The sequence below is a fragment of the Cervus canadensis genome, chromosome X (assembly GCF_019320065.1).
Source record: "Cervus canadensis isolate Bull #8, Minnesota chromosome X, ASM1932006v1, whole genome shotgun sequence".
Lineage (NCBI taxonomy): Eukaryota > Metazoa > Chordata > Mammalia > Artiodactyla > Cervidae > Cervus > Cervus canadensis.
In genome coordinates this window covers 60,080,804-60,104,218 of record NC_057419.1, presented here as the reverse complement: position 1 = coordinate 60,104,218, position 23,415 = coordinate 60,080,804, and the positions used below count along the sequence as shown (strand labels likewise).

At 41.3% G+C, this 23,415-nt stretch overlaps 1 protein-coding gene across 2 annotated transcripts in view; it reads left to right on the top strand.

Moving 5' to 3' along the window:
• The window catches only part of AR (androgen receptor), a 185,790-nt gene extending 164,642 nt beyond the window's left edge, over positions 1-21,148 (top strand). The window contains exons 4-8 of one of the 2 annotated variants that reach the window (XM_043458522.1): positions 1,854-2,141; positions 8,071-8,215; positions 12,579-12,709; positions 13,564-13,721; positions 14,363-21,148. In XM_043458522.1, coding sequence (XP_043314457.1) covers positions 1,854-2,141; positions 8,071-8,215; positions 12,579-12,709; positions 13,564-13,721; positions 14,363-14,518 — 878 coding nt within the window. In that variant the 3' untranslated portion in view covers positions 14,519-21,148. The remainder of the gene's footprint in view (positions 1-1,853; positions 2,142-8,070; positions 8,216-12,578; positions 12,710-13,563; positions 13,722-14,362) is intronic. The other variant, XM_043458523.1, reaches the window with a different exon arrangement.
• The last annotated feature ends 2,267 nt before the right edge of the window (positions 21,149-23,415 follow it).

Genomic DNA, 23,415 nt, shown 5'->3' with positions numbered 1-23,415 from the left:
CTCCTTATTACTGACTGTGCCCAAGCCTTGCAGAAATGATTGTTGGACAAGGTCATCTTGAACTCTGTGTTGATTTTCCAGGTTCCCTTGTTATTTTACCCTGAGTTCTTCACTGTGCTCCTCTTGTAGCACCAACCCCTCTATTTTCTCCTCCTCTATCCTGGTTGTTAATCCAAACATGTGATTCATTCTTTCATTGATTTACTGAGTTGCACTATGATTGAAGTTTGCATTGCAAGACTTATTTTTCTAATTAAAGCTGAAAGCCAGTTCCAGCTAAGTATCTTTTTTTTTTTTTTTTGCAGGAGCCAGAAACAGATCAGCAACAGGTTTTGTTGTATTCATCCATTAAAATTGAGCAATCAGCGGCTCTCTTTGTTGTATACCTTTTAAAATTTATTATTATTATTTAAATAGATTAGAGATAAAGTGGTTTATGGTCTGCCCCAGTGCAACTGTCTATGCTAGACATCAGAGTTATGACCTTTTCAATTATTTATATTTCTGCCAATATAAATGCTAAGGAAAATAGCACAAAGTAAACATCAGGATGCTCAAGGACCTCTAAATTATGTGTATGAGAGCATGGAGGGGGATGGTTCTTAAGATTTTAGTTTTAGATTATTGTTGCTTTTTAAAATAACATTATTTCTATTGATATCATCCTTTTTAATGGATGCTTCCTAGCACAGTTCCCATTTTACAGGCAGATTATAAAGGCAGGGACATTCTGTTATGTCTTTGATACAGCTGGGGATTTCAGAATTCAGCTTTCCCCTCTCTCCTTTACTAAAGAAGAAAATCAATATATGTGTTGCAATGTATGTTCAACTATAAGTGTAAATATCTAACAATAACTTGGGCCGTTACAGTTGAAGTGAGAAATGCTGCAACACCAGAAAATTCCCATTTATTTACCCCAAAGTGGGATGATATAACAATTCTAGTCCTTCTTCAATAGATCTGCCTTTCTGGTCTCCTTTCCTAGCAATCTGCTAGACATGCTGGACATAGACACAAGTACATCATTCTCTTGATTTAAAATGTTCCATATTTGCCTATCACATGTGTGATAAGACCCAAATTTCTTAATATGTTACACATGTTCCTTCAAAGTCAAATGCCATCATTATTTTCAACCTCATAAATAGCCATTCTACCCACACGTAAAATATACACTCCAGCCACACTGGTCTCTTTTTCCCTTAAACTCTCAGTGCTTTTGTTTATGCCCTTTCCATCCCTCTCTGCCTGGTGAAGTCCTTGCTATTCTTCAAGGTCCAGGTAAAATGTCACCATAATCTCTTCCTGACCCCACCTATGCAGAAAGATTGTTGCCTTCCTCTTTTGTTAATACCCGTGTTATAACATCCACCAGTTTGACATTTTCTAACTGCTAGATTTTTTAGTGGGCATTTATTTTTCCTCTCCCAAACTGGTTAGGGCCTGTGTTCTTTTTGTCACTCAGAAGTAAGCCTTAACAATGGATATATGTTGAATGAATGAGTGAACCATGAATATATTAGTAATGATTTAATTAAAGATTCAAAGTATGAATACTGGAGACTGTATTTAGGCAGAGCCCAATCCAAAGATATACTAGGTATGTCTGGCAAGAAGATAAAGGAGAAAGCAAGATATGAAGGTTTGAGTTTAGTAGGAATTTAGAATGATGAACCATTCATTCAACCAGTGGTTAAAATGTACACTTGTCCTTGAGGAGTTGAGAGTCTGTGATCAGGAAAAATGATCATACTTGTTTTCTTAGCTCAAGCAGCTTTTCTAACAGGGTAGCTGTGCTGTGTGTTTTTTGCCACTGGTAATAAATCCAACTTTCCCTTCTTTCCCAATAGCCCGGAAACTGAAGAAACTTGGGAATCTGAAGCTACAGGAGGAAGGGGAGGCTTCCAATGCCACCAGCCCCAATGAGGAACCAGCCCAGAAGCTGACAGTGTCACATATTGAAGGCTATGAGTGTCAGCCCATCTTTCTGAATGTCCTGGAAGCCATTGAGCCAGGGGTGGTGTGTGCTGGACATGACAACAACCAGCCTGACTCCTTCGCAGCTTTACTCTCTAGCCTCAATGAACTGGGCGAAAGACAGCTTGTACATGTGGTCAAGTGGGCCAAGGCCTTGCCTGGTAAGTGGGGGCATGGGATATGGGATATCATATTTAGTGAATGTTCCTTTGGGCCAGGCACCACATCTGTTCCTTTCCCATCTGTTAACTCATGCAATCCTCACCATAACCTTGTGAGGGGAAAGAATGGTAAAAATCCCCATGTTAAAAATAAGGAAACTCAAAAATCAAGAAGAACAGCATTACTGAGTATCCCATATGCCTCACATCAGCACATAACAATCATGTTCAACCCACAGATTTAATCAGCAAATTTCCTCATAATCATGGATCACACAGACATACCCTTATATTCCTTAAGATGCTCTTCTACATGTGCATACACAAGTTCACTCCAAAGATAATCTTGAACCTAACTGATAATCTGTTTTGACTATTAGTTAGGACCCATACCATGGGAACTCTTATAATATGGTATGGTAGAAGGAACATGGGGTTGGAAGTCAGAACACTTGGGTTCTAGCCTTAGCTCTGCTGGTAACTCATTATATGACCCCTTCCCTTTCCTGGTCTGTTTTTCCATATGTATAAATATGTGAAAAGTGGTTTGGACTCCGTTAATAGTTTTCCAGTTTTACTTCAAGGGAATTCCCTGATAAGTGCTCTTAAAACTATCTTAGGGAATTCCCCGGAAGTCCAGTGGTTAAGACTCTGTGCTTTCACTGAGGGCATGGGTCCAATCCCTGGTTGAGGAACTAAGATCCCATAGGCTGCACGGTGTGACCAAAAAAGAAAAAAAATATATAAAATAAGGATTTTATTAATCCTTAACAAAATAGGATCACCATAGTGGAAGAGTATATTAAGTGATAGTGAAAGAAATATGAAGTGTTTGTCTAACTCCTGCAAGTTTACCTCCAGTGATGAGGAACTCACTTCCTCCCTTGGCCATCTGTTGTTTGGAAAGAAATAATTATTCAAATATTAGAGTTTAAAGAAGCATCAGAGATCCTCTACCCCATATGCCTCACATCACATCCAATGATTCACAAATGTTCCTTTAGCAGCCAAACTCTTTGTTTCTCAAAAACATGGTACACATCCAAGTGGAGCTGGTTGATTTTGAGCCAGTGCCTCTCCCTCACTCCGCCTGGAGAAGCCTCAGATCACTCTTACAGAATCTTAGGGCTCTAGGGAACACAATGTGGAAACAAGTGAAGCATAAACTCTTTAAGGATTCTCTTAATCCTAAACTCCCATGATTGAAAGATTCTTCTGAATCATCAACAACCAAATCTCTTCTTGCAGAATCAAAGATTAACCTGCCTTTTAATAATAACTGCCAATCAATTGGAAATTTCTATTGAACAGAGCAGTTTCATGTGTATGACCTGATTTGATCCTCATAAGAATTCTTTAAAGTAGGGATTCTTTTCCCTATTTTATAGATAAAGAATGAAGCTCTGAGAGTTGATGTTTGCCCTACAGTTGCACATTCAGAAGATAGCAGGGCCCGAACTTGAGCCCAGGTCCCCTCCTAAGTCCAAATTCCCTCCTCATCGAATTCTACCCCATAGTCTGTGTAGCACCCTTGTAGATCTCTAGCCTTGGGTTTTACAGTGAGGGACCAAGTTATCCAAAGCCAGTTGGGTCATAACGTGGAAGACATTTCATGTTGACTGTCAAGCCCCTTTTTTCTCTTTCCAATTCACAAGGCCCAGATACAAGCACCAGATTGTCCCTAACACCTTCTTAGCTTGGAAATCTGAGGTTGACTAGCCAATAAAATCCCTGGGAAGAAGGCCCAAGGACACTGTGTATGCACTGTGCCAAAAACAGAGTTCACACAGGGAAGAAAAATAAAAAAATAATATTAATAAAATTAAAAGTTACTTTAATTCTTATCAGTTATTCAGCTGAGTGTCTTGATGTTATATGTCTAACAGAGATTCTGTTAGACAATATTTTGGCCACCTGTTGGGAAGAACTGACTTATTTGAAAAGACCCTGATGCTGGGAAAGATTGAAGGTGGGAAGAGAAGGGGATGACAGAGGATGAAATGATTGGATGGCATCACCGACTCAATGGACATGAGTTTGAGTAAACTCCAGGAGTTGGTGATGGACAGGGAGGCCTGGTGTGCTGCAGTCCATGGGGTTGCAAAGAGTCAGACATGACTAAGCAGACTGAACTGAGCTGAACTGAACAGAGATTCAGTTTAATCTTTCCAAGCAGTTGCCAGACACCTAATAGTCCCATTTTATAGGCTACATAACTTTTTCTTACATATGATTCCACTTAATCCTTATAGCAGTTCTATGAACCATAGGGGCTTTTACTCCCATTTCATATGACAAGTTTCAAAGTGGTAAATTAACTTGTTCAATTTGGGGACTTAACAAATACAGCCATAACTTGAGTTCACACCCTCTGATTTCCAGTCTTAGCAATAACCTAGTACAAATCATTATGACAGAATTTGTGTAACTTGGAGTCACTGGATCTCCTCAGCCCAACCTTCAGGGTGAGAAGCTGTTTCCTTACATTAACAAGTCTGCGAGTTAATATCAGTTCACCATCCAGCTTGTCCAAGGAAATGATCCTTGATCCTGAGTCATTTAAAAGAATAGCTTCAAAAGAAAGCTGAGTACCACATTCATTAGAACTGTTATTCATGTTATCAATAATCATCTACTAATTCAAGTTATTTGCTCATTGAACAGACTGAGCTCTTGTCCTTTGAGAAGCACTGTGCTGGTACCTACTCATATAAATTTTGTTGTGAAGCTTTCTTTGATAATGATAGTACATGTAAATTGCCTTGTATGGCACCATCACATTAATAAATGATAACTATTGAGAGAGAGTGAGTAGATTGTATGCACACAGTATATTTATAATCAGATGTATCTGGCTTGGCATCTTAGCTATACACTAGCATGACTTTGAGCAAATCACGTGTCTGCACGTACTTCCATTTCCTTGTTTGTAGAGGTGGTAGAGCAGTTGCTACCTTGCAGATTGTTATCAACATAGAAATTATGTATGAAGAGTACAATAGCTGGAACATAGAAGAGTTTCTGTAAATAGTGGGTCATTATTATAAAGGTTGAGAACTAAACCACTAAAATCATTTTAAACCACCACTAACTTTGCCTAGAAGTACATTCATAGGTCCCAAAGATGAATTGTCTTCTTTGAAGACCTTGGCTGTCAGGTGCACTAAAGCTGCAAATATTTCCTAATTGACCTTTCTTTAGGCATGTTCTTCCAGAGATTTTTGCTCACGATTGCTAAGAAGTGATGTTAACTGGATTCTCCTGAGAAAACAGAGTCTCCAAGAAACTGCCTCTGCTCCCTAACCTGTTTGGTGTGTTTCAAAACTTGAAAATGACTTCTCTCTGTTTTTCCAAAAGAGCCTGATGCAGTGCCAAATAGGAGTTGAGTGAATGTATGTTGAAGGAAACCTGTAGGCTGAAGCTAGTGTTTCCTCAACTCATGCCTTCACAGCATACTATCTGAGCAGGCCTTTTCAAAGGCTGGACATTGGAGAACAGAGTTAGGTATTATAATGAGATTAGACCTATAGGAAACTTAGCCTGCTCTGTTGCTGATGTGTACATAGTAATTAGGTTTGAGTTCTAAGCAGCTCTCACTAAGGATCATTAACTAGTATTAAGCCAAACTAAGCTATCCCGTTTTTCTCTGTTAGTTCTCTGACATCTCAGTGAAGGAAAAAAATCATTAGTATTGATGACTTCCTTGTTACTAGTACAGTTTAATCCTCATACTTCCATGAACCCTCATATTCACACCGTCACCATCCAAGGCTTTCTTTGATTCCCACTGCCATCCACCACAGAGGTTCAAGGTTCAAGCTCCTGGACCCCTCCCAAAGAGATTCTTGGATGTTATGTGCTTGACCCTGGCTTTTTGTCTCCTACTGGAAAGAGTCCATCCCAGACATTCTGTTCTACAGAAGGGCTTCAGGCAGGAAATACTCTGGTGTCTGAGGCTGCAACTAGTCTGTTAGCATATCACTACCAGTGAAGGTGGGAGGCACATGACTGGGAGGTTTGATTGCCGTCAAGGGTGGTGATGTGAGGAACTCTAACATCCCTGATGTCTGGTAGACTTGGGACCTAAGGGAAATATAGTGTGTGTGTGGCAAGGACCAACCAAACAGAACAATGTATCTAGAGAGCGTAGATTTCAGACCTGACCCTATGACTAAGAAAAACTTGTGACCTTGGTAGTTTTGAGCTGTGACTTCTCTGGCTTTCGGTTTCCTTATTTCCAAAATAGGTGTCACACTGCCCACACTCCAGGGTAATTGTGAGAGCTAAATGAGGTCATCATCAGGAAAATTAGAAGCATTATCTAAATTCATGTAAGCATTTATAATGAGGTATAGCAAGACAAAATTTTAGATAATCCTGGATCTGTTAGGGAGAAGTTAAAGGGGGTACTGTTAAGGGATAAGCTCTGAGGTGATACTCTAAGTATGCAACTGTTTGGAAACCTCCAGAGAGCAGAGCCATATCTGTTCTACCTATGTAGAACCTATTTGTGGAGGCAGCATTTGGGAACCTCTGTTCTCCGAGTTTAAGGGAGGCAATTTGAAGATCATCTAATTCTCAGTTTATAAAATGAAAAAAAAATGAGAGTCCTTAATATGTTTAATTAATATTTCTCAAACTCATACTCAAATACCTGAGCTGTATTATATACTAGGGAGGAAAAAATGAAAAAAGGGGATGGTCCTTGTCATCAAGAAACTCTAAGTCTTGTGGAGTAGACAGATATGTGCATAAATAAATTCCAGTGCAGTGTAATGAGTGCTATAATTAGATGGAACTACTTAAGATTCAATAAGATGGTAAAAGAAGAATCAATAGGTCTTCTGCTTGGATGTATTGGAAGAGGCTTCACAGAGAAAGTAGCCTTCCAGTGAATACTTGAAAGATGAGTAGGTATTTATCAGATGGAAAGTGTGGGAAGGGAAGAATACATTCTAGGGAAAGACAACTGCCTTTGCAGAGATAGCAGAGATTTAGAGGCATGAAGTATATGTGTTCAGCAAATTGTGGGTTTTTCAGAATAGCTAGAACCTAAATTATGAGAAGATAAATGTTAAGAAGTTAGTTTAAGAAGGTAGGTCATAAAGAGCCTGTTTGTGTATACATAATGGCAGTTGGCAGAAATGGCAGTAGGGTAGGAAACTAGCAGTGCCAGGTACTTGTTGAATAGAAAATAATGGAGAGGAAGTGGGAGGCAGGAAAAGGATTGGAGAAAAGAGATGAAGCCTGAAGGTGAAGAAGGAGAAGGCATGGCCGTCAAAGGCATTTCACCATATGCTGATATGTAATAGTATCCCTTTTCCAGGGTTGTTAGAGGGTACAAACAAGATTATAGCTAGAAAAGAGCTTTGTAAAATGAAAAATGCTGTTCATGTGAGAAAAATGATTATTACACTGCATCTTCAGAAAGTCAGTGAACCTTTCTGAAGATCAAGAGCATGGGCTTTGGAATCAGACCAGCTTTGGAACTTGATCTGCCAGTTACTAGCCTTATGATCTTGGACAAATTCTTTAACTTTTCTGTGACTCACTTTTACTGATTCACAGACTGGGCACGAAAATATACACTTTATTGGATTGTTGTGAGTATTAAATGAATTAATATAAGTAATATACTTATAATAAAGTTAATTCATTGTAAGCAGTCAGTGTTAGATTATTATTCTCTTCCAGTGGGCAGTGCACTTTTTGCCTCCATTACCATCTCTTTCGAGCAGCTTAATGAATTAGGGAGCACAAATAATTATCCCCACCATATAATCTGTTCTCCTTTTACTCCCCAGCATTGATGGTCCCTGGGTCTCCTCAGGGGCAGCCGCAGTACCAGAAATTCTCAGCCCAGCAGAGTCCCAGACTTCACTTAGACCATCAGTGCTCAGTCTGACCATTGCCTCTGTCCTATCTCCAGGCTTCCGCAACTTGCACGTGGACGACCAGATGGCAGTCATTCAGTACTCCTGGATGGGGCTTATGGTGTTTGCCATGGGCTGGCGGTCCTTCACCAATGTCAACTCCAGGATGCTCTACTTTGCCCCTGACCTGGTTTTCAATGAGTAAGTGCTTATGGGCCCAGAACTCACATAGACACAGACCTGGTTTGTGGCGATGATGGTAATGGAAGTAATGGTGAGAGTTATTACATTTGACCTTTACATGAGGCAGTAGAGGCCTAGCCAACCTATTCAGTCTAACGTGGCTTTGCCCAGCTGAAAGGCCAATTGATAGGAGGAAGGGGGGAAGGCCATCACGTTTCCTGATCAAGACACAATCCTGGTAATTTGGCAGTGCTTCTGACCTGCTTTTAGCTTATCTCAGACCCTCATAACAGGGTCCTTCTCCTTCGTTCTGGGCAAAATAAGGAGTGAACAGAAACACTCTAGATCTGAAGGCTGAAGCTCCCTTGGTCCCTTTGCTACCACCAAAAGCAACTGCCAGTCACCTTTTGTTGAGAAACTCCTATGTGCCAGGACTATACTAGATATTTTCCTAATTCTTTCTCATTGAGCCCACATTTTAATGGTGAAATCAAGTTATCATAAATTTAAAATATTTTTTAATGGATGGGGGAAATTAGGCTCAACAAAATAGTGATTCATCCAACAATGTTAAATAGTGCATGTTGGCAACAGAATTCAAAGTATGACTGTGTAACTCCCAGCTTTTATACTGCCTCCTGGTGGTAAGTGATGAAGAAGAGCAACTCCACCATTTTTTGGCATGTGACCTTGGCCCAGACAGTTCCTTCTTCTTAAAAACGAGTTTAATTAATACTTGCCCTGCCCACCAGCTCTATTTATCCTTCATAAATTTAGCCAAGAGCTCAAATTTTAGTATACTTTTCTTAACTGAAACCTCTGTTGTATTATTTCCTACATCATTCTCTGGTTAACAGTTTCCTCAGCTGTTCATAAAATAAAACTTCCTTCAATGGTTTGTTTTGACAACTAAAATAGGAGCTAATGGATGTGAAATGTCTGGCTCACAATGGGCAAGAAATAAAAAGAAGTACCTTTCCAATATTCTCTTTTCCTAGTAGTGATAATCGTTTCTGTGTCTCTATTTGAGGTCCCTCATGTTATTGTGAATGTTGTTGTTCAGTTGCAGGAGTCGTGTGTGACTCCTTGTGACACCATGGACTGAAGCACATCAGACTCCCTTGTCTTTCATTATCTCCTGGAGTTTGCTCAAATTCATGTCCACTGAATGCTATCTAACCATCTCATCTTCTGCCGCCCCCTTCTTCTTTGCCTTCAGTCTTTCCCAGCATCTGGATCTTTTCCAATGAATCAGGTCTTCACATCAGGTGGCCAAAGTATTAGTTTCAGCTTTAGTCCTTCCAATGAATATTCAGGGTTGATTTCCTTTAAGATTGATTGGTTTTATCTCCTTGCAGCCCAAGGGACTCTCAAGAGTCTTCTCCCACACCACAATTCAAAAGCATTAATTCTTCGGTGCTCAGCCTTCTTTACGGTCCAACTCTCACATCCGTACATGACTACTGGAAAAATGATAGCTTTGACTAAACAGACATTTGTTGGCAAAGTGATATCTCTACTTTTAATACACTGTCTAGGTTTGTCATAGCTTTCCTTCCAAGGAACATCATCTTTTAATTTCATGGCTGCAGTCACCATCTGCAGTGATTTTGGAGCCCAAGAAAATAAAGTCTGTCACACTGCTTCTACTTTTTTCCCCTTCTACTTGCCATGAAGTGATGGGACCAGATGCCATGATCTTAGTTTTTTGAATGTTGAGTTCTAAGCCAGCTTTTTCACTCTCCTATTTCACCTTCATCAAGAGGCTCTTTAGTTCCTCTTCACTCCCTTCCATTAGAGTGGCATCATCTGCATATCTTAGGTTGTTGATATTTCTCCCAGCAATCTTGATTCCAGTTTGTGATTCATTCAGATTGGCATTTTGAATGATGTACTCTGGATATAAGTTAAATAAGCATGGTGATTATATACAGCCTTGTTATATTCTTTTCCCAGTTTTGAATCAGTCTGTAGTTCCATGTCTGGCTCTGACTGTTGTTTCTTGACTTGCATACAGGTTTCTCAAGAGACAGGTAAGATAGTCTGATATTCCCATTTCTTTAAGAATTGTCTGCAGTTTGTTGTGATCCACATAGTCAAAGGCTTTAGCATAGTCAATGAAACAGTAGTAGATGTTTTTCTAGAATTACCTTGCTTTCTCTATGATCCACCAAATGTTGGCAATTTGATCTCTGGTTTCTCACCATAGAGAACCCCTTTAATCAGGGAAGGAATTGACCTTTCCTCTCTTCCAGCCCTCTAACCCAGAAGAACCTTAAAATAAAATCTACAGGCCAGTGGTTCCTCCCATTACAGCAATGCCATATGGGGGAAAATAAGTGTCCCCAGCTGCCCTCTTCCAACTCAGCCAGCCCTGGTAGCCAGAAGCTAAGAATAACCATTGAGCTTTTGGCACAACCTGATTTATGGTTTCCAGATATCCAAAGAGGTACCTATGATGCCATCTTCTGGGTCAGGCCTTAAAAAGCCCTTTTCCTGTTCTCCTCTTGCTGTGCTCCAGTGATTAAATCAACTATTGGGCACCTACCCCATCCAGAGCCCAAAGACCTTTGAACCTTTGTAAAGTGATAATTGGCTATTTTCTAAATCTTCATTTCCTCTTCCACCTCTGTGGCACCCTACCTCAGCTTTCTAGTCCACTTCCCTGTACCTCATCAAAAGGTACTATAAGATTCCACACAGAGTCAGGGCCCTCCATGAAGCCCCAGGACTCCTGAAATATCAGGTCCCCTTCCTCTTATAGGAACTGACTATGTTAGAGCTCTTAAAATCCCTAGAATCATCTAAACCAATGCTTCTCAATGGGGATTGACTTTTCCTGAGGAATGGTTTTTCATTGTGTAATACATTCTTACATGTTGGAATGTGTTTAACATCCCTGGTACCTGCCTCAGTTCAGTTCAGTTCAGTCACTCAGTCGTGTCCAACTATTTGCTGACCCCATGGACTGCAGTATGCTAGGCTTCCCTGTCCATCACCAACTCCCAGAGCATACTCAAACTCATGTCCATTGAGTTGGTGATGCCATCGGACCATCTCTTCCTCTGTTGTCCCACTGACAGACACCACTGACCAACTAACACTTTCAGTGTCTAAACACTTCCTTTTTCTAGTTGGGCTCCAGCCTTCATTAAATGCTTCTGCACTATCTGCTCCTTCTTTTCCCTCTTTCTCTAGGCCAGCCAAGATCTATCTGAGATAGGATTCTGAGCTTCCACCCAGCCAGTATCAGGCCTGCTCAGCCTGTCAATGAAGCTAGTGGTTTGGGGACCAAAATGTCAAACCATAAGCTTCAGGACCAATCTCAGTGGTCTTTTTCCTCACTACTTAAGTGAGTGTCAAATTCCCTTTCCTTTCTTTATAAGATATAAAATCAATTTCTCTCTCTCCTCCTCCCCGCCTCTCTCTGTCTCTCTCTCTCTCTCTCTCTCACACACACACACACACACACACACACACACACACACACACACACTCTCATACACACACACACACACAATTTCTGATGTGCTGAAGACCAGGAAGTTCTACTAGCAGAAGAATGGTGTATCAGTGTATCTTCTCTTACAGGCTTGTCACAGTCAGTCATGGAACAGAGATGTTTCTCTCCCCAAGAAGCTGTCCAAGCCATGGCTACTTCCCTATATAATTTATGGGTGATAATGTGGTGATCTGTTCACAAGTCACTATAATAAAGGCAGCTCGTACGTTTTTATAACTCCCAAACTGTGGTAAGGAACAGCTAGTATATGAAAGAGTAAGCTCCCCTTCAGCAGGGGATATTTAGATTGGATATTCAGAAATACTTTGTGGCTGATTTGATAAGCATTGAAACTCATTTAAAGGGGCAATGGGAATCTCTTTTTCTGAGAGTTTTTAAAGAAATAATTTCATTTCTAGTATAGCATGTGTGGCTACTTGGGAATCCTGGTGTCCTTATGTCAGGAGTTGATTTCTAAGGCCTGTCTGTTAGAAATTCTTCAAGTTTGAATGTTTGGGAGGCAGGCTCTGACTCTGGCTGTAGCTGCAATATTAGAACTGTAGTCAGGGAGACCATGTGCCATTGTATTCATTTGGTTAGGTTTTCCTTTCCCTGTCTCAGGAAACAGGAGGTGTATGGGGACCTGGAAACTCCATGTGCTAACCCATATCCTAGCCAGGGAAGATGAGTAGTTATCAAGATATCATGATTTTGGGGGAAAAAAGAACAACCTGTTCTTTGTCACTGAAGCACCAGCAAGAGAAACATCAAGCTCTTCTTGGAGAAACTGGAAAGGGGAGGGCACCCACAGACATTCTCTCTGGGTTTATTCTAATCCTTCCCTTACTCCTCTCTTTTCTTTGTGTCTTTCATTCCTAGGTACCGCATGCACAAGTCCCGGATGTACAGCCAGTGTGTCCGAATGAGGCACCTCTCCCAAGAATTTGGATGGCTCCAAATCACCCCCCAGGAATTCCTGTGCATGAAGGCACTGCTGCTCTTTAGCATTAGTAAGTGCCTGGAAGGGTAGAGAGTGCCCCTAGGGGGCATAGGGGATCAGAGGAGAGGTGCTTTTTCATTAAAGGATTATCAGGAAGAAGCCAGCTCCTGAATATTTCCCTTCTTCTTTCACCCTCCCTCCTCCACTCTCCCTTAGCATCTTTTTCCCTAACAAGGATGAATTTCATGGCTAGAGACCAATTTCTTTGCTACAATCAAACCTCTATTAGATCCCCACCTACCCCCAATCTTTCTTTGGGACAAGGCCTTTTTGGCTAGTTTTAGCAGGTCTCTGAATTTTCCCATAGCTTCTACCATAGAAACAGGCAAGGACTACCTTATATTTCTTGTAGGGTAGAAGGGATTGCCTCCTGGAAGGAATTTCTTCTTCTGCCAAAAAGACAAGGTCTGTGTAAGCAACTCAGACAAGGCTTATTTGGCAGCCAAGGAATATTTCTTTAATATCTCTTCTAAGCAGAGTGCTGTCTTAGCCCCTATGGGGGAGAAAGGAGATAAAATTTGATAATCAAGGCCACATATTTTAATTGTCTAATTCAGAGCTGGACTGTGGATAATGTAAAACCAAGAAATGTATAGAAACAAAGACTAGAGAAAGGAAAGGCTCAGTAAATTTTATTTACTTGATGCCCTACAGACTGGGTCCAGCTAGCCTTCTCCCTAAGACCTTCCTGGCAGACTTCCTGAAGGCCCCAGGCATATAGACCTGAAGTGACAGGAAGCCAAGTCGATGGCTCCCTCCTTGTGGGGGTGGGGGTCAAGTTTGTGGTCAGAAAACTTGGTGCTTTGTCTAATGCTCCTTCGTGGGCATGCTTCCCCTCCCCATTCTGTCTTCATCCCACATCAGTTCCAGTGGATGGGCTGAAAAATCAAAAATTCTTTGATGAACTTCGAATGAACTACATCAAGGAACTTGATCGTATCATTGCATGCAAGAGAAAAAATCCCACATCCTGCTCAAGGCGCTTCTACCAGCTCACCAAGCTCCTGGACTCTGTGCAGCCTGTAAGCAAACAATGGAGGGTGCTTTGTCAGGGAGAGTAGCCTGATAGAGCCAAGTGATAATATGCTCTTCTAGGGTCTGGCACCACCTGTTGGGAGGTGCTTCCATTCCCCTCTGGCTTTGAGTGTGGTCCAGGAAGAAAATCCAATGAAGAAGAAAGGAACACAGGTCACAGTGTCCCAGCTGGATGTTGTGAAAGAGGTGGAGGAGTTGAGAACAGAGCAACTGGGACTCAGAGAAGGGGCTTAGAGTAGATAAGTTCTTTAGGCAGACAAAACAGACCTGGATGTTTTCCCCCTCTTCCTTGAGTCATGTGCATGTACATTTGTGTGTGTGTGTGTGAGAGAGAGAGTGTGTGTGTGTATGTGTGTGTGTGTGTGCTGGGGAAAAGGAACACCCAGTCCTGAGTCAGAGAGCTTGCAGTGGTGTAAGAGATCTCTTGGGAGCTCTCAGTGACTCCCTGGAGACAATTTAATGCACATGTGTGTGCATGCACTCATGCACACAAACACATACACACACTCACAGAGGCCCAAGGACATGAAAGGAAGGAGGAGGAAATCAAAGACTGTGGGGGAGACCCTGACAAGAAGCCAACTCCTTGTCAACCCTGTTTTCTCCCTCTTTTATTGTCTCCCTGCAGATTGCACGAGAGCTGCATCAGTTCACTTTTGACCTGCTAATCAAGTCTCACATGGTGAGCGTGGACTTTCCAGAAATGATGGCAGAGATCATCTCTGTGCAAGTGCCCAAGATCCTTTCCGGGAAAGTCAAGCCTATCTATTTTCACACTCAGTGAAGCTTTGGAAGCCTCCATTTTCTTACCCCACCTCACTCCCTTTTTCAGATATCTTCTGCCTGTTTTAACTCTGCACTACTTCTCTGCAGTGCCTTGGGGAATTTCCTCTATTTATGTACAGTCTGTCATGAAGATGTTCTTGAATTCTATTTGCTGGGCTTTTTTTTTTTTTCTCTTTTCCTCCTTTCTTTTCTATCTCTCCCTATCTGACTCTCCCATGGCACTTTCAGACTGTACTCCCTGCTGTGGCTCTTATCTGTGTTTTGAATGCTGTTGTATTTCTTTAAATCTGTGATGATCCTCATGTGGCACAGTGTCAAGTTGTGCTTGTTTATAGCACTGTGCTGTGTGCCAGCTACACAAACGTTTACTCACCTAATGCCACGTGAAGTTTAGAGAGCTAAGAGTATCTGGGAAAACAAAAGACAAACAAACAAACAAAAAACACATTAGGGTTTTTCCCTCTTAAAAATATTAAAACAAACAGATTACCAAAGAGGCCAACAGTAACTAGAATAAGGTGAAAATTGCAAGCCCATGGGGTGTCACTGCTTTTTTTCCCCAAACCCTCTCTCCCTGGGAGACTTTATTTTCTGCCAATGGCTATTGCCATTAGAGGGCAGGGTGACCCCAGAACTGAGGTAGATGGGGGGTAGATTTAAGATAAGACAGATGGATTACCAGTACCTGCCCACAGCCTTGGCCCCTGAGAGCTAGGCTGTTCAACTGCAGCACAATTCATGGTACTGAAAAATGTGCTTCATGTTTGAAAACCTGTCTGTTGAGAATGCCTCCCCACACCAGTCCCTTTTCTTTCGCATCCTCTGCCTCCACCCTCAAATTGACTTTCAATATCTTTTCTAAGAGCTTTGAACTGAATGTTCTCTTTAGCCAAAACTTGGCCACTTCCACTAAAGAATCAGACCAGCAAGAGGGAGAGGGAGATCTGACCTTTTGTAAGGCCCCATTCTGATCCAGGTCTGCTTTCCCATTTGTGGCCCAGGGAGGAGCCTGGGGCTAGAGTCAAAGGAAAAGGAAGTGGTGGCTTGACTGTTCTCCTGCTTAGGACACTGAAGATTTGATCCTTCTTTGCCTCTACCTTTAAGAGACCTGAATGTTTTCTGCCTGACTCCATGCAGCTGCAAGCATCGTCCATCCTCCCTTCTGTGTTTTGTGGGCCTGAGCTTCACCAGACGTCATTACAGCCACAGTGGTGAAACTTGTCCACTCCTTGGGCACGTTCAGACTCTCTGCTAAGAACTCCCATCCCCAAGAAGGCTAGCAAGTCAGCAGTCTTGATGTCTATCTCTAGATGCCAGTAGGCTCAAAGACTTCTTACCATATGTCTCTCATCAACTGAACTCTCAGAACTCTGGAGACCTTAAACAAACTGGAAAGAAGGCATCAATGGGATTGGACAAGCTGGGCGTCTTGCCCTTGTCCCCCAGAGATAACACCTTCCCACCAAGTGAAGAATTCCCACTTCCTCCTTCAGAGCAGCTAAAGGGGCTACCCAGATCTGTGTTGAAGAGAAAACTCTGTTACCAAGGTGAGAAAAATGAAGGCACTAGAACCGGAAATCCTGTAAATGCTCTCCTTTCCATCCAACATATCCACCTGCAGAAGTAAGGGGAAGAAGAGAGAAGAAATCAAGATAATACTAACTAATAAATTAAAAGTTTTCAGAAGGAAAGTCTAAAGCCAGATGGGCACCATCTGGTGAGTTTATTCACCATCCTTCTCTGCTGCTGATTCTGGGCTCTAACGTTGGCCATACTCACTCAGCCACCTTTGTTGCTGCCTCTCGGCCACAGGAAGCTGAAATATTGAAACTACCAAACCATGGCCTCCTTTGGAAAGGTCTGGTTGGTGTGACTCTGATGGGCTGCCACCTATGAACTTGGTGTACTCCTGGGACACTGGTTTCATATAGTCCTTTGGCACTCCTTTGTTCTGTTGACTTTGTCCCCCAGTCACGAGTACTGGGGAATGCCTACCTACTTTCTCATCTTGGCCACTGCCTCTTCACATAGCTCTTAAATTCATCTGCTAAACAACAAATTAGAGGCCAGTCACCAAGCTGCCCATTTCAGCTAGTTCACTCTACTTGTTGTTGAGAAGATAGTTTCTGAGTGACATGATATGATCTACATGGGTTTCCTCCCCTGATTTCTGCTGATATTAATAGCCAAATGAACCTGCAAAACAGCTTCTTTAAATAACAAGGGAGAGGGGAACTTAAGATGTGTGTTATACCAATCCAAGTCTGCTGGACAAATCTAAAGCTGACAGGTTCTCTTTATAAGGTAGGATAGAACAATTCTGTTTTTCTTTGTTATGACACCATTTGGCTTATATAGGCTTACAGGATCACTTTTAGCTGTTTTAAAGAGAAAAAAATCCACCACTCTATTCATTTAAACTAGGTTACTTTTTAATAGTTCCTTTACATATGTTTTGAAATGATCCTCATCTTTTGTGGTACATGGATTTGAGTATATCATTCTAATACCTCTCCTTGTAAATACTAGATGCTCTCCTTTCCATTTCTCTGGCTATCAAGGTTTTCATCTTTATAGATTTCCCAATCGTGACTCTTGTCTTTATGAGTATATGTTTTTCACTTGTGAAAGCCAAAAATCAGAAATGGCAGTGTAATTAAAAACAGAAACAACTAGATTACTCTGAACTCCCAAATGGCAAGACTAGGAGAAAATGGCCTAAACAAATATTTAGGTGTACTGTTTTTGCACTGGGGTTTCAGTGAGCAAAAGAGATTTTAGCTTAGCTTTGTCTCCCACAGATGAAAGGGGGATTTTTTTTTTCTTTTGGCCATTGTTGTTCCAGCCAGCATAATTGACAGAAGTCTCATTTTGCATGCACTCTGCTCTACAAGCAGAGTTAATACGGTTGGTACACTGTGCTCACCTTTGAAGGACTGGCCACCCACACCCATTCACCTGGTGAGCTTAAAGATGAGGATCACTCACCAGACAAGCCATGGAGACTATCCCCAAAAAGGTTTGCAGTGCTCAATGGGGATGGAGAGTGAGGAAGAGAAAAAGAAGGAGCACCAGGGAGAAAGTCTCATCTGTGCTGGGCAGCAGACAGCTGCCAGGTTCATAAATTCTGTGGTCAAGGAAAAGAGTCGTGTGGCAGTTTCAGCTCTTGCTCATTGGGCAGCTTGCCCAGGCCTGGCCTCTGAGTTGAAATGGGGGTTGGGTACTTTGTTCCATAGCTTTTCTATGCCACAGACAGTATCTTTGTTCTTGGAGAGTTCATTATTTTTTTAACAAGAAAGGAGTTTTTTGAAGGATTCTGTCATATATCTTTGAAAAAAAGAATCAGTAATACATATATTTTTATATATGTTAACTGGCAGTAAAAAAGGTGGGGGGAAGGAGTTTCACTCTGTCCTTTGGGTAGTTGCTGAAGTGATTTTCCAGGTTGAGAAATAATGCGCTGATGCTAGAATCCCTCTCTGTTCATACTCTACTTCTATATACATATATGCATATATAGCAAGAAATATTCTATTTGTACTTCAAGAGAAAATAGGTCCACCATCCACATGATATTGATACTACACAAATGATCTTATGGTAAGCATCAAGTAGCTTCTGAGTGTTTGTTTCATTAGGCACAGCACAGACATGGCCTTGTCCTATTTTCTTTCTTGATACTGGGCATGACTCAAAAGTACAAGCCACTCCCTCTGCTCCCTCTCAGTCTTGTGCTAGGGTTGCACTTCATGAGACTCTCTTCAGACAGCTTAGTAACTATCCCTGCATGGTTCCTACATGGCCCTGGGAAGACAAGAGGTTGAATATTAATTATTTTATGCCAGTTGCCCAGGTGAGAGGACACTGGGCCCAAGGGGGTGACCTTCATGCTCAACTATATGTAGGGGGTCATGAGAATCAGGAATGCTAAAACACAAGATCCAATCCCAAGCTTAAAGTCAAAATAAGCCATTTATCATATGCAATATCTTATAAAAGGAAGTTTCTACCCTTGCTGCCTTTTATAGGCAGGTCTGTTCTCACCACTAATCTCTTTGAAAATCTGTGAAAGCAGTTTAAAAAAAATAAAGAGACCAAAAAAAAAAAAAAGACAGTGCATCACATTATGTAACCAAAGATTACATTGTATCTGCTAATTTACCAAAATTTTTAAGGGCAGGGAGGGAGCAAACATTAGTGCCTCTTTGGTAACCTATCCAAAAACAGACTAAAGGACTTTGCTGGTGACTGACTTATAAGAGTTTTGTGGGGTTTTCCTCTCCACAATATACATGTTTAGAACAGTAAGAGATAATTTTGAAAAATAATGGGATTCTGGGTCTTTCAGTAAGTGATTTTTATAAACAGAACTAGCTTTCCTTTTATGTAGTAGTTGCTGAGCAAATTCTTAAAGCTCCATCATTGAATGGTTGGAAATGGAGCTGTCTTGGCCACTGTGTTTGCTAGTTCTGATGTTAGCTTATCTGAAGATGTGAAGCCCTTGCTGAGAAGGGAACGTTTAAAGGATTAGATTTTGCACTAGAGGGACAGCAGGCAGAAATCCTCATTTCTGCCCACTTTGAATGGCACAAAAACTTTCTCTGCAGTTTAAGGCAGAAGGTTGAAATATATTGTAAATGAGTATTTGTATCCATATTTCAAAATTGAATTATATATATATATATATATATATATATATATATATATATATATGTATAATGTGTTCTAATAGCTTTACCTCTCTCTGCACCTTTATATTTGGTTCCAGGTCATATCTGATACCATGTACTTGTAAGAGAGGCCACAGCTACATTTTAGAAGCTCTCTCAGAATGGAAAAGACACCTGAGTTGATCAGATAACCAAGGGAGCTCTGTTCCTATTGAGGCCTGACTCACAGCCTTGCAAAGGAGCAGAGAAGGGAAAAGGGTAGGGTACATGATGTGTTGCACTTTACTAGCCCAAGACAGATGAATGTGTAAAGGGTGGTGAAGTTCCATTGAAACAGACTGGGATTTACCATATGGAAGGCCCATACTTGGGGCCAAAGGCCCACCCAAACGATTAGCCAGTGGCCCCCTAATGGGACCTGTGCAGCTGGAAGAAGAAATGGTGTTCTTTGTTCTTCATCATCCCAGTGAGAAAAGGGCAGTTTCCTGCACTTGGGAACCTGGAGCAAGTGCTCCATTTCAAACAATTCACTCACCTGCGATTGAGGTGCTCTTGCTACTGGGTGTCTATGTGCTCTAATTCTGATTTTGGATATGTTCTGTAAAGATTTTGACAATGAAAATGTGTTTCTATTTGTTAAAAAAATTATCAGTGTACTAGAAGTAGTGTATCTGTAGATACAGGTCCATCTCTGCCCACAGGTAGGGATGTTTTTCTTCAATTAAGAGATTGACACTGGGGTCTGTTGCCCAGAGCCTCCCAATCCTTAACCTTTTCTAGGTGAAGGCAGAAAAATCCACAATTAGTCACTCCTCTAAAAAGACTTCAGCTGAGGTAACAAACCATTCAGAATGTTCCCATTCCAAAAATAAGTGGTAAATATTTTAATTTAACAGGTAGCGTTTTAAATGGAGAAGGAAATGGCAACCCACTCCAGTATTTTTGCCTGGAGAATCCCAGGAACAGAGGAGCCTGGTGGGCTGCCATCTATGGGATCGCACAGAGTTGGACATGACTGAAGCAACTTAGCAGCAGCAGCAGCAGTGTTTTAAAGGGAAAAGTAGCCTTTGACTCATCTTTGATTTTTCCCCATTAGATTTGGCCATAAAATAAATGATACACATTGATTGGTTTCCAACCTCAATTCAGTTGAGCAAGAGTGTTGGTTCCTTTCTTTATCCCACTTTTCTCTTAGCTTTTTATGGAATTAAATGAGAAGCTATGGTCTGAGTAGCCCTTGTGGTTTAAAACAGTTTGCACATGCATTACTTTAAAAGGCTGTCACATAGCTACAGATTCCATTGGCCACCAATACTGGAACTCACAACCAATCCCAAAGGAAAAGGAATTCTGGAACGATACTGCTTCTATGCTGGTGCCCTCCTGGGCTAATGCTTCACATTTTGGAACTCTGTTCCTTGCACAGTAGATAAACCAAGCCCGCAGTCTCTCCCAGCTTTAGCCCCTTGGTGTTGTCCTACAGTGATGTGCCTGTGGGGTTGTTCAATCCCATAAGCCACTCAGGTGCTGAGAGTACCCACCATTGGGATGACCCAAGCTACAAAAATACTTTCTCCCACCACTCATTGACACCTTTCTGCTTTTCCCTAGACTAGAGTATTGATTAGGGAGTGCCTCAGACATGACTTTCTTGGGCTGTTCTCGAGATTAATTTAGCAGCAGAAGAGAGCAGACTATGTAACCAGATGTAAGAATTTACTTTATGCTGAGGGAAAAATTTAAAAGAAAACATCATATAAAGTTTTTGTTTTTTTTTAAGAAACATTCATTTTGCTTGAAACGTCTTTCGACGGGGCTTCAGTTCTCACAACGACACTTGGCCTCCACTGGGCAGCAGAACCAGCCCCAGGCGCTAGTGTTCTATTCTCTTTTTGTAATCTTGGAATCTTTTGTTGCTCTAAATACAATTAAAAATGGCAGAAACTTGTTTGTTGGAATACATGTGTGACTCTGGGTTTGTCTCTGTCTCTGCTTTCAGAAATGTCATCCATTGTGTAAAATACTGCCTTGCTGGCCTGCCAGCTAAAACTTGGCCACAGCCCCTGTTGTGGCTGCAGGCTCAAGTTATTGTTAACAAAGAGACCCAAGAAAAGCTGCTAATGTCCTCTTATCACCATTGTTAATTTGTTAAAACATAAAACAATCTAAAATTTCAGATGAATGTCATCAGAGTTCTTTTAATTAGCTCTTTTTATTGGCTGTCTTTATTGAAGTCGAGTTGGTATCATGCCCAGTGACTTTTTAATGCTACTTTGATTTTCATATATTTTTAAAAATCTTTGCAGAGGGGTTATAAATTTGTCCTGCTTTGGCCTTTAGCATAATTTGACCTGGGACCACCAAAATATCAAAGGGTCTGTGCTAGCAAGCACAGATGGACACTGGCTGCCCATTACAACATCTCATCAAAAAACCTGAGTTTGTCAGGAGAAAGCTACACAAAACCCAGTTGTTCACCCTCATTCTCATCTTCGTGGGAGCATAAAATGAGTGGAGGCTTCACAACCCAATTCTTGCCAAGCTTCAGATTAAGCTGGGCATGTTCACATCCTCAGTGGTTTTCAGGGCGAATATCGTCCTTGACCACCAACATAAAATCTGATCCAGCCTTCTTTAGGGTTTACAAAAGTTCAAGCAAAGCCCCCTCCCATCTCCTCTCAGTGTGAATACTTAATGAGATCCTACATTGAACTCTAGGCTTGAGATACAGGCCATCAATGAAGTGTGACAGATGTGTTAAGGAATAATTGGAAAAATCTCAGTGTCCTCACATATAATAGGAGTTATCACAGTGCCTCTTTACTAGTCCAGTTTGGGGATTCAGTAAAAATGTATATGATCCAACTGGTGGGCTTATTGCTGTGGCTTTGATCCCTGCTAAAATGCCAGAACCCCTGAGAGGGATCTTACATTGAGCCATGTTTATCATTACCTCACAGTAGATGTATTTCTCAGACTTTTATGGAGAGCAATGCTTGATGGAGAGGAGAAGAAAACAAGAGCTTCTTAGGATGTGTATTTGTTTGTGTGTGTCTAAGTAAAGAGAGAGAATATGAATGTTTGTGGGTTGTGTGTGGAAGTCAGAGTCTGCCACCAGAAGAGTTCCCATCTGACCATTGCTTAGTTTCTCTTCTCTTGGATCTATAGAGAGTAACCTAACAGCCACGCTACCTGGTTTCATTGACCACTTAGCTCATGATACAGTAGTTATCATCATCATAGATTTTCCAAAATTAGAATGGCACAGAGGTCAGGGGTAAAAGGACACCTAGTGGATTAAAAAGAGCCTGGAGGCAGGAGTCTTATATGTGACTTAATCATGATCATATAGTGTATAGCTAGGATTCTGGCCTGCTGATTCACTATATGATACCAGGCAACCCTCTGCCCTTTTATGTACCTTAGTTTTCTCATCTATAAAACGAATGTGCCTGAAGATATGAAATAGAACTAGAAGAGATGGAGAGCCCCTTCCAGTGTGGATACTACAGTTATTGCAAACTACAGCAACACTTTAAAAAATTGTAACATAAAGGGGAAAGCAAAGGGCCTTTTATTATCCCTAGAACACATAGTTTTGTAACTAGAATTCCAATGTTTGTACTCAATAAAAATTTACCAAACACCTGGGGCAGGGGGTCAAAACAAAAATTGAATCCTGTGTAATAGATGCTGTCAACCCCCTTGATGGATGGGGATACTACTCAAAAGTAAAATAATTTGTTTACCATTTAGATGATCTCATAAATAGCAGAGATAAGTAGGAGTTAAGCCACAGTCCATGCTTTCAGTGAGTTTACAGTCTATTAAATGCCTTAGACCAGGCCAGTCCGTGACTTCAACCCATCACATCCATCCCAAACCCTCCCACATCTACCCTCCAAACAATATTGGACTAACCCCTGATTTGTAATTGTTGCCTTTTAGAGCTAGAAGGGATCTTAGATAGCATCTAGCCCAAATTTTACATTCTTCACATGAGGAAGTCCAGGCACAAAACTGTGGCAAAGGACTAGCTCTAGCACACCCAGCTCACAGCCCCTTCATGTGCCTGCAGGCACATCCCCTTGCATACTGGTTCAGAGCTTTGGTTAAAGAGTCTCCACTTCTCATCTGTGGTTCCCATGTATACAGCCCAAGGATCTCTACTCCAACTGCAGTACCTACTTAACTGACTGTCAGAGGTTTTCTTCATATCACTGCA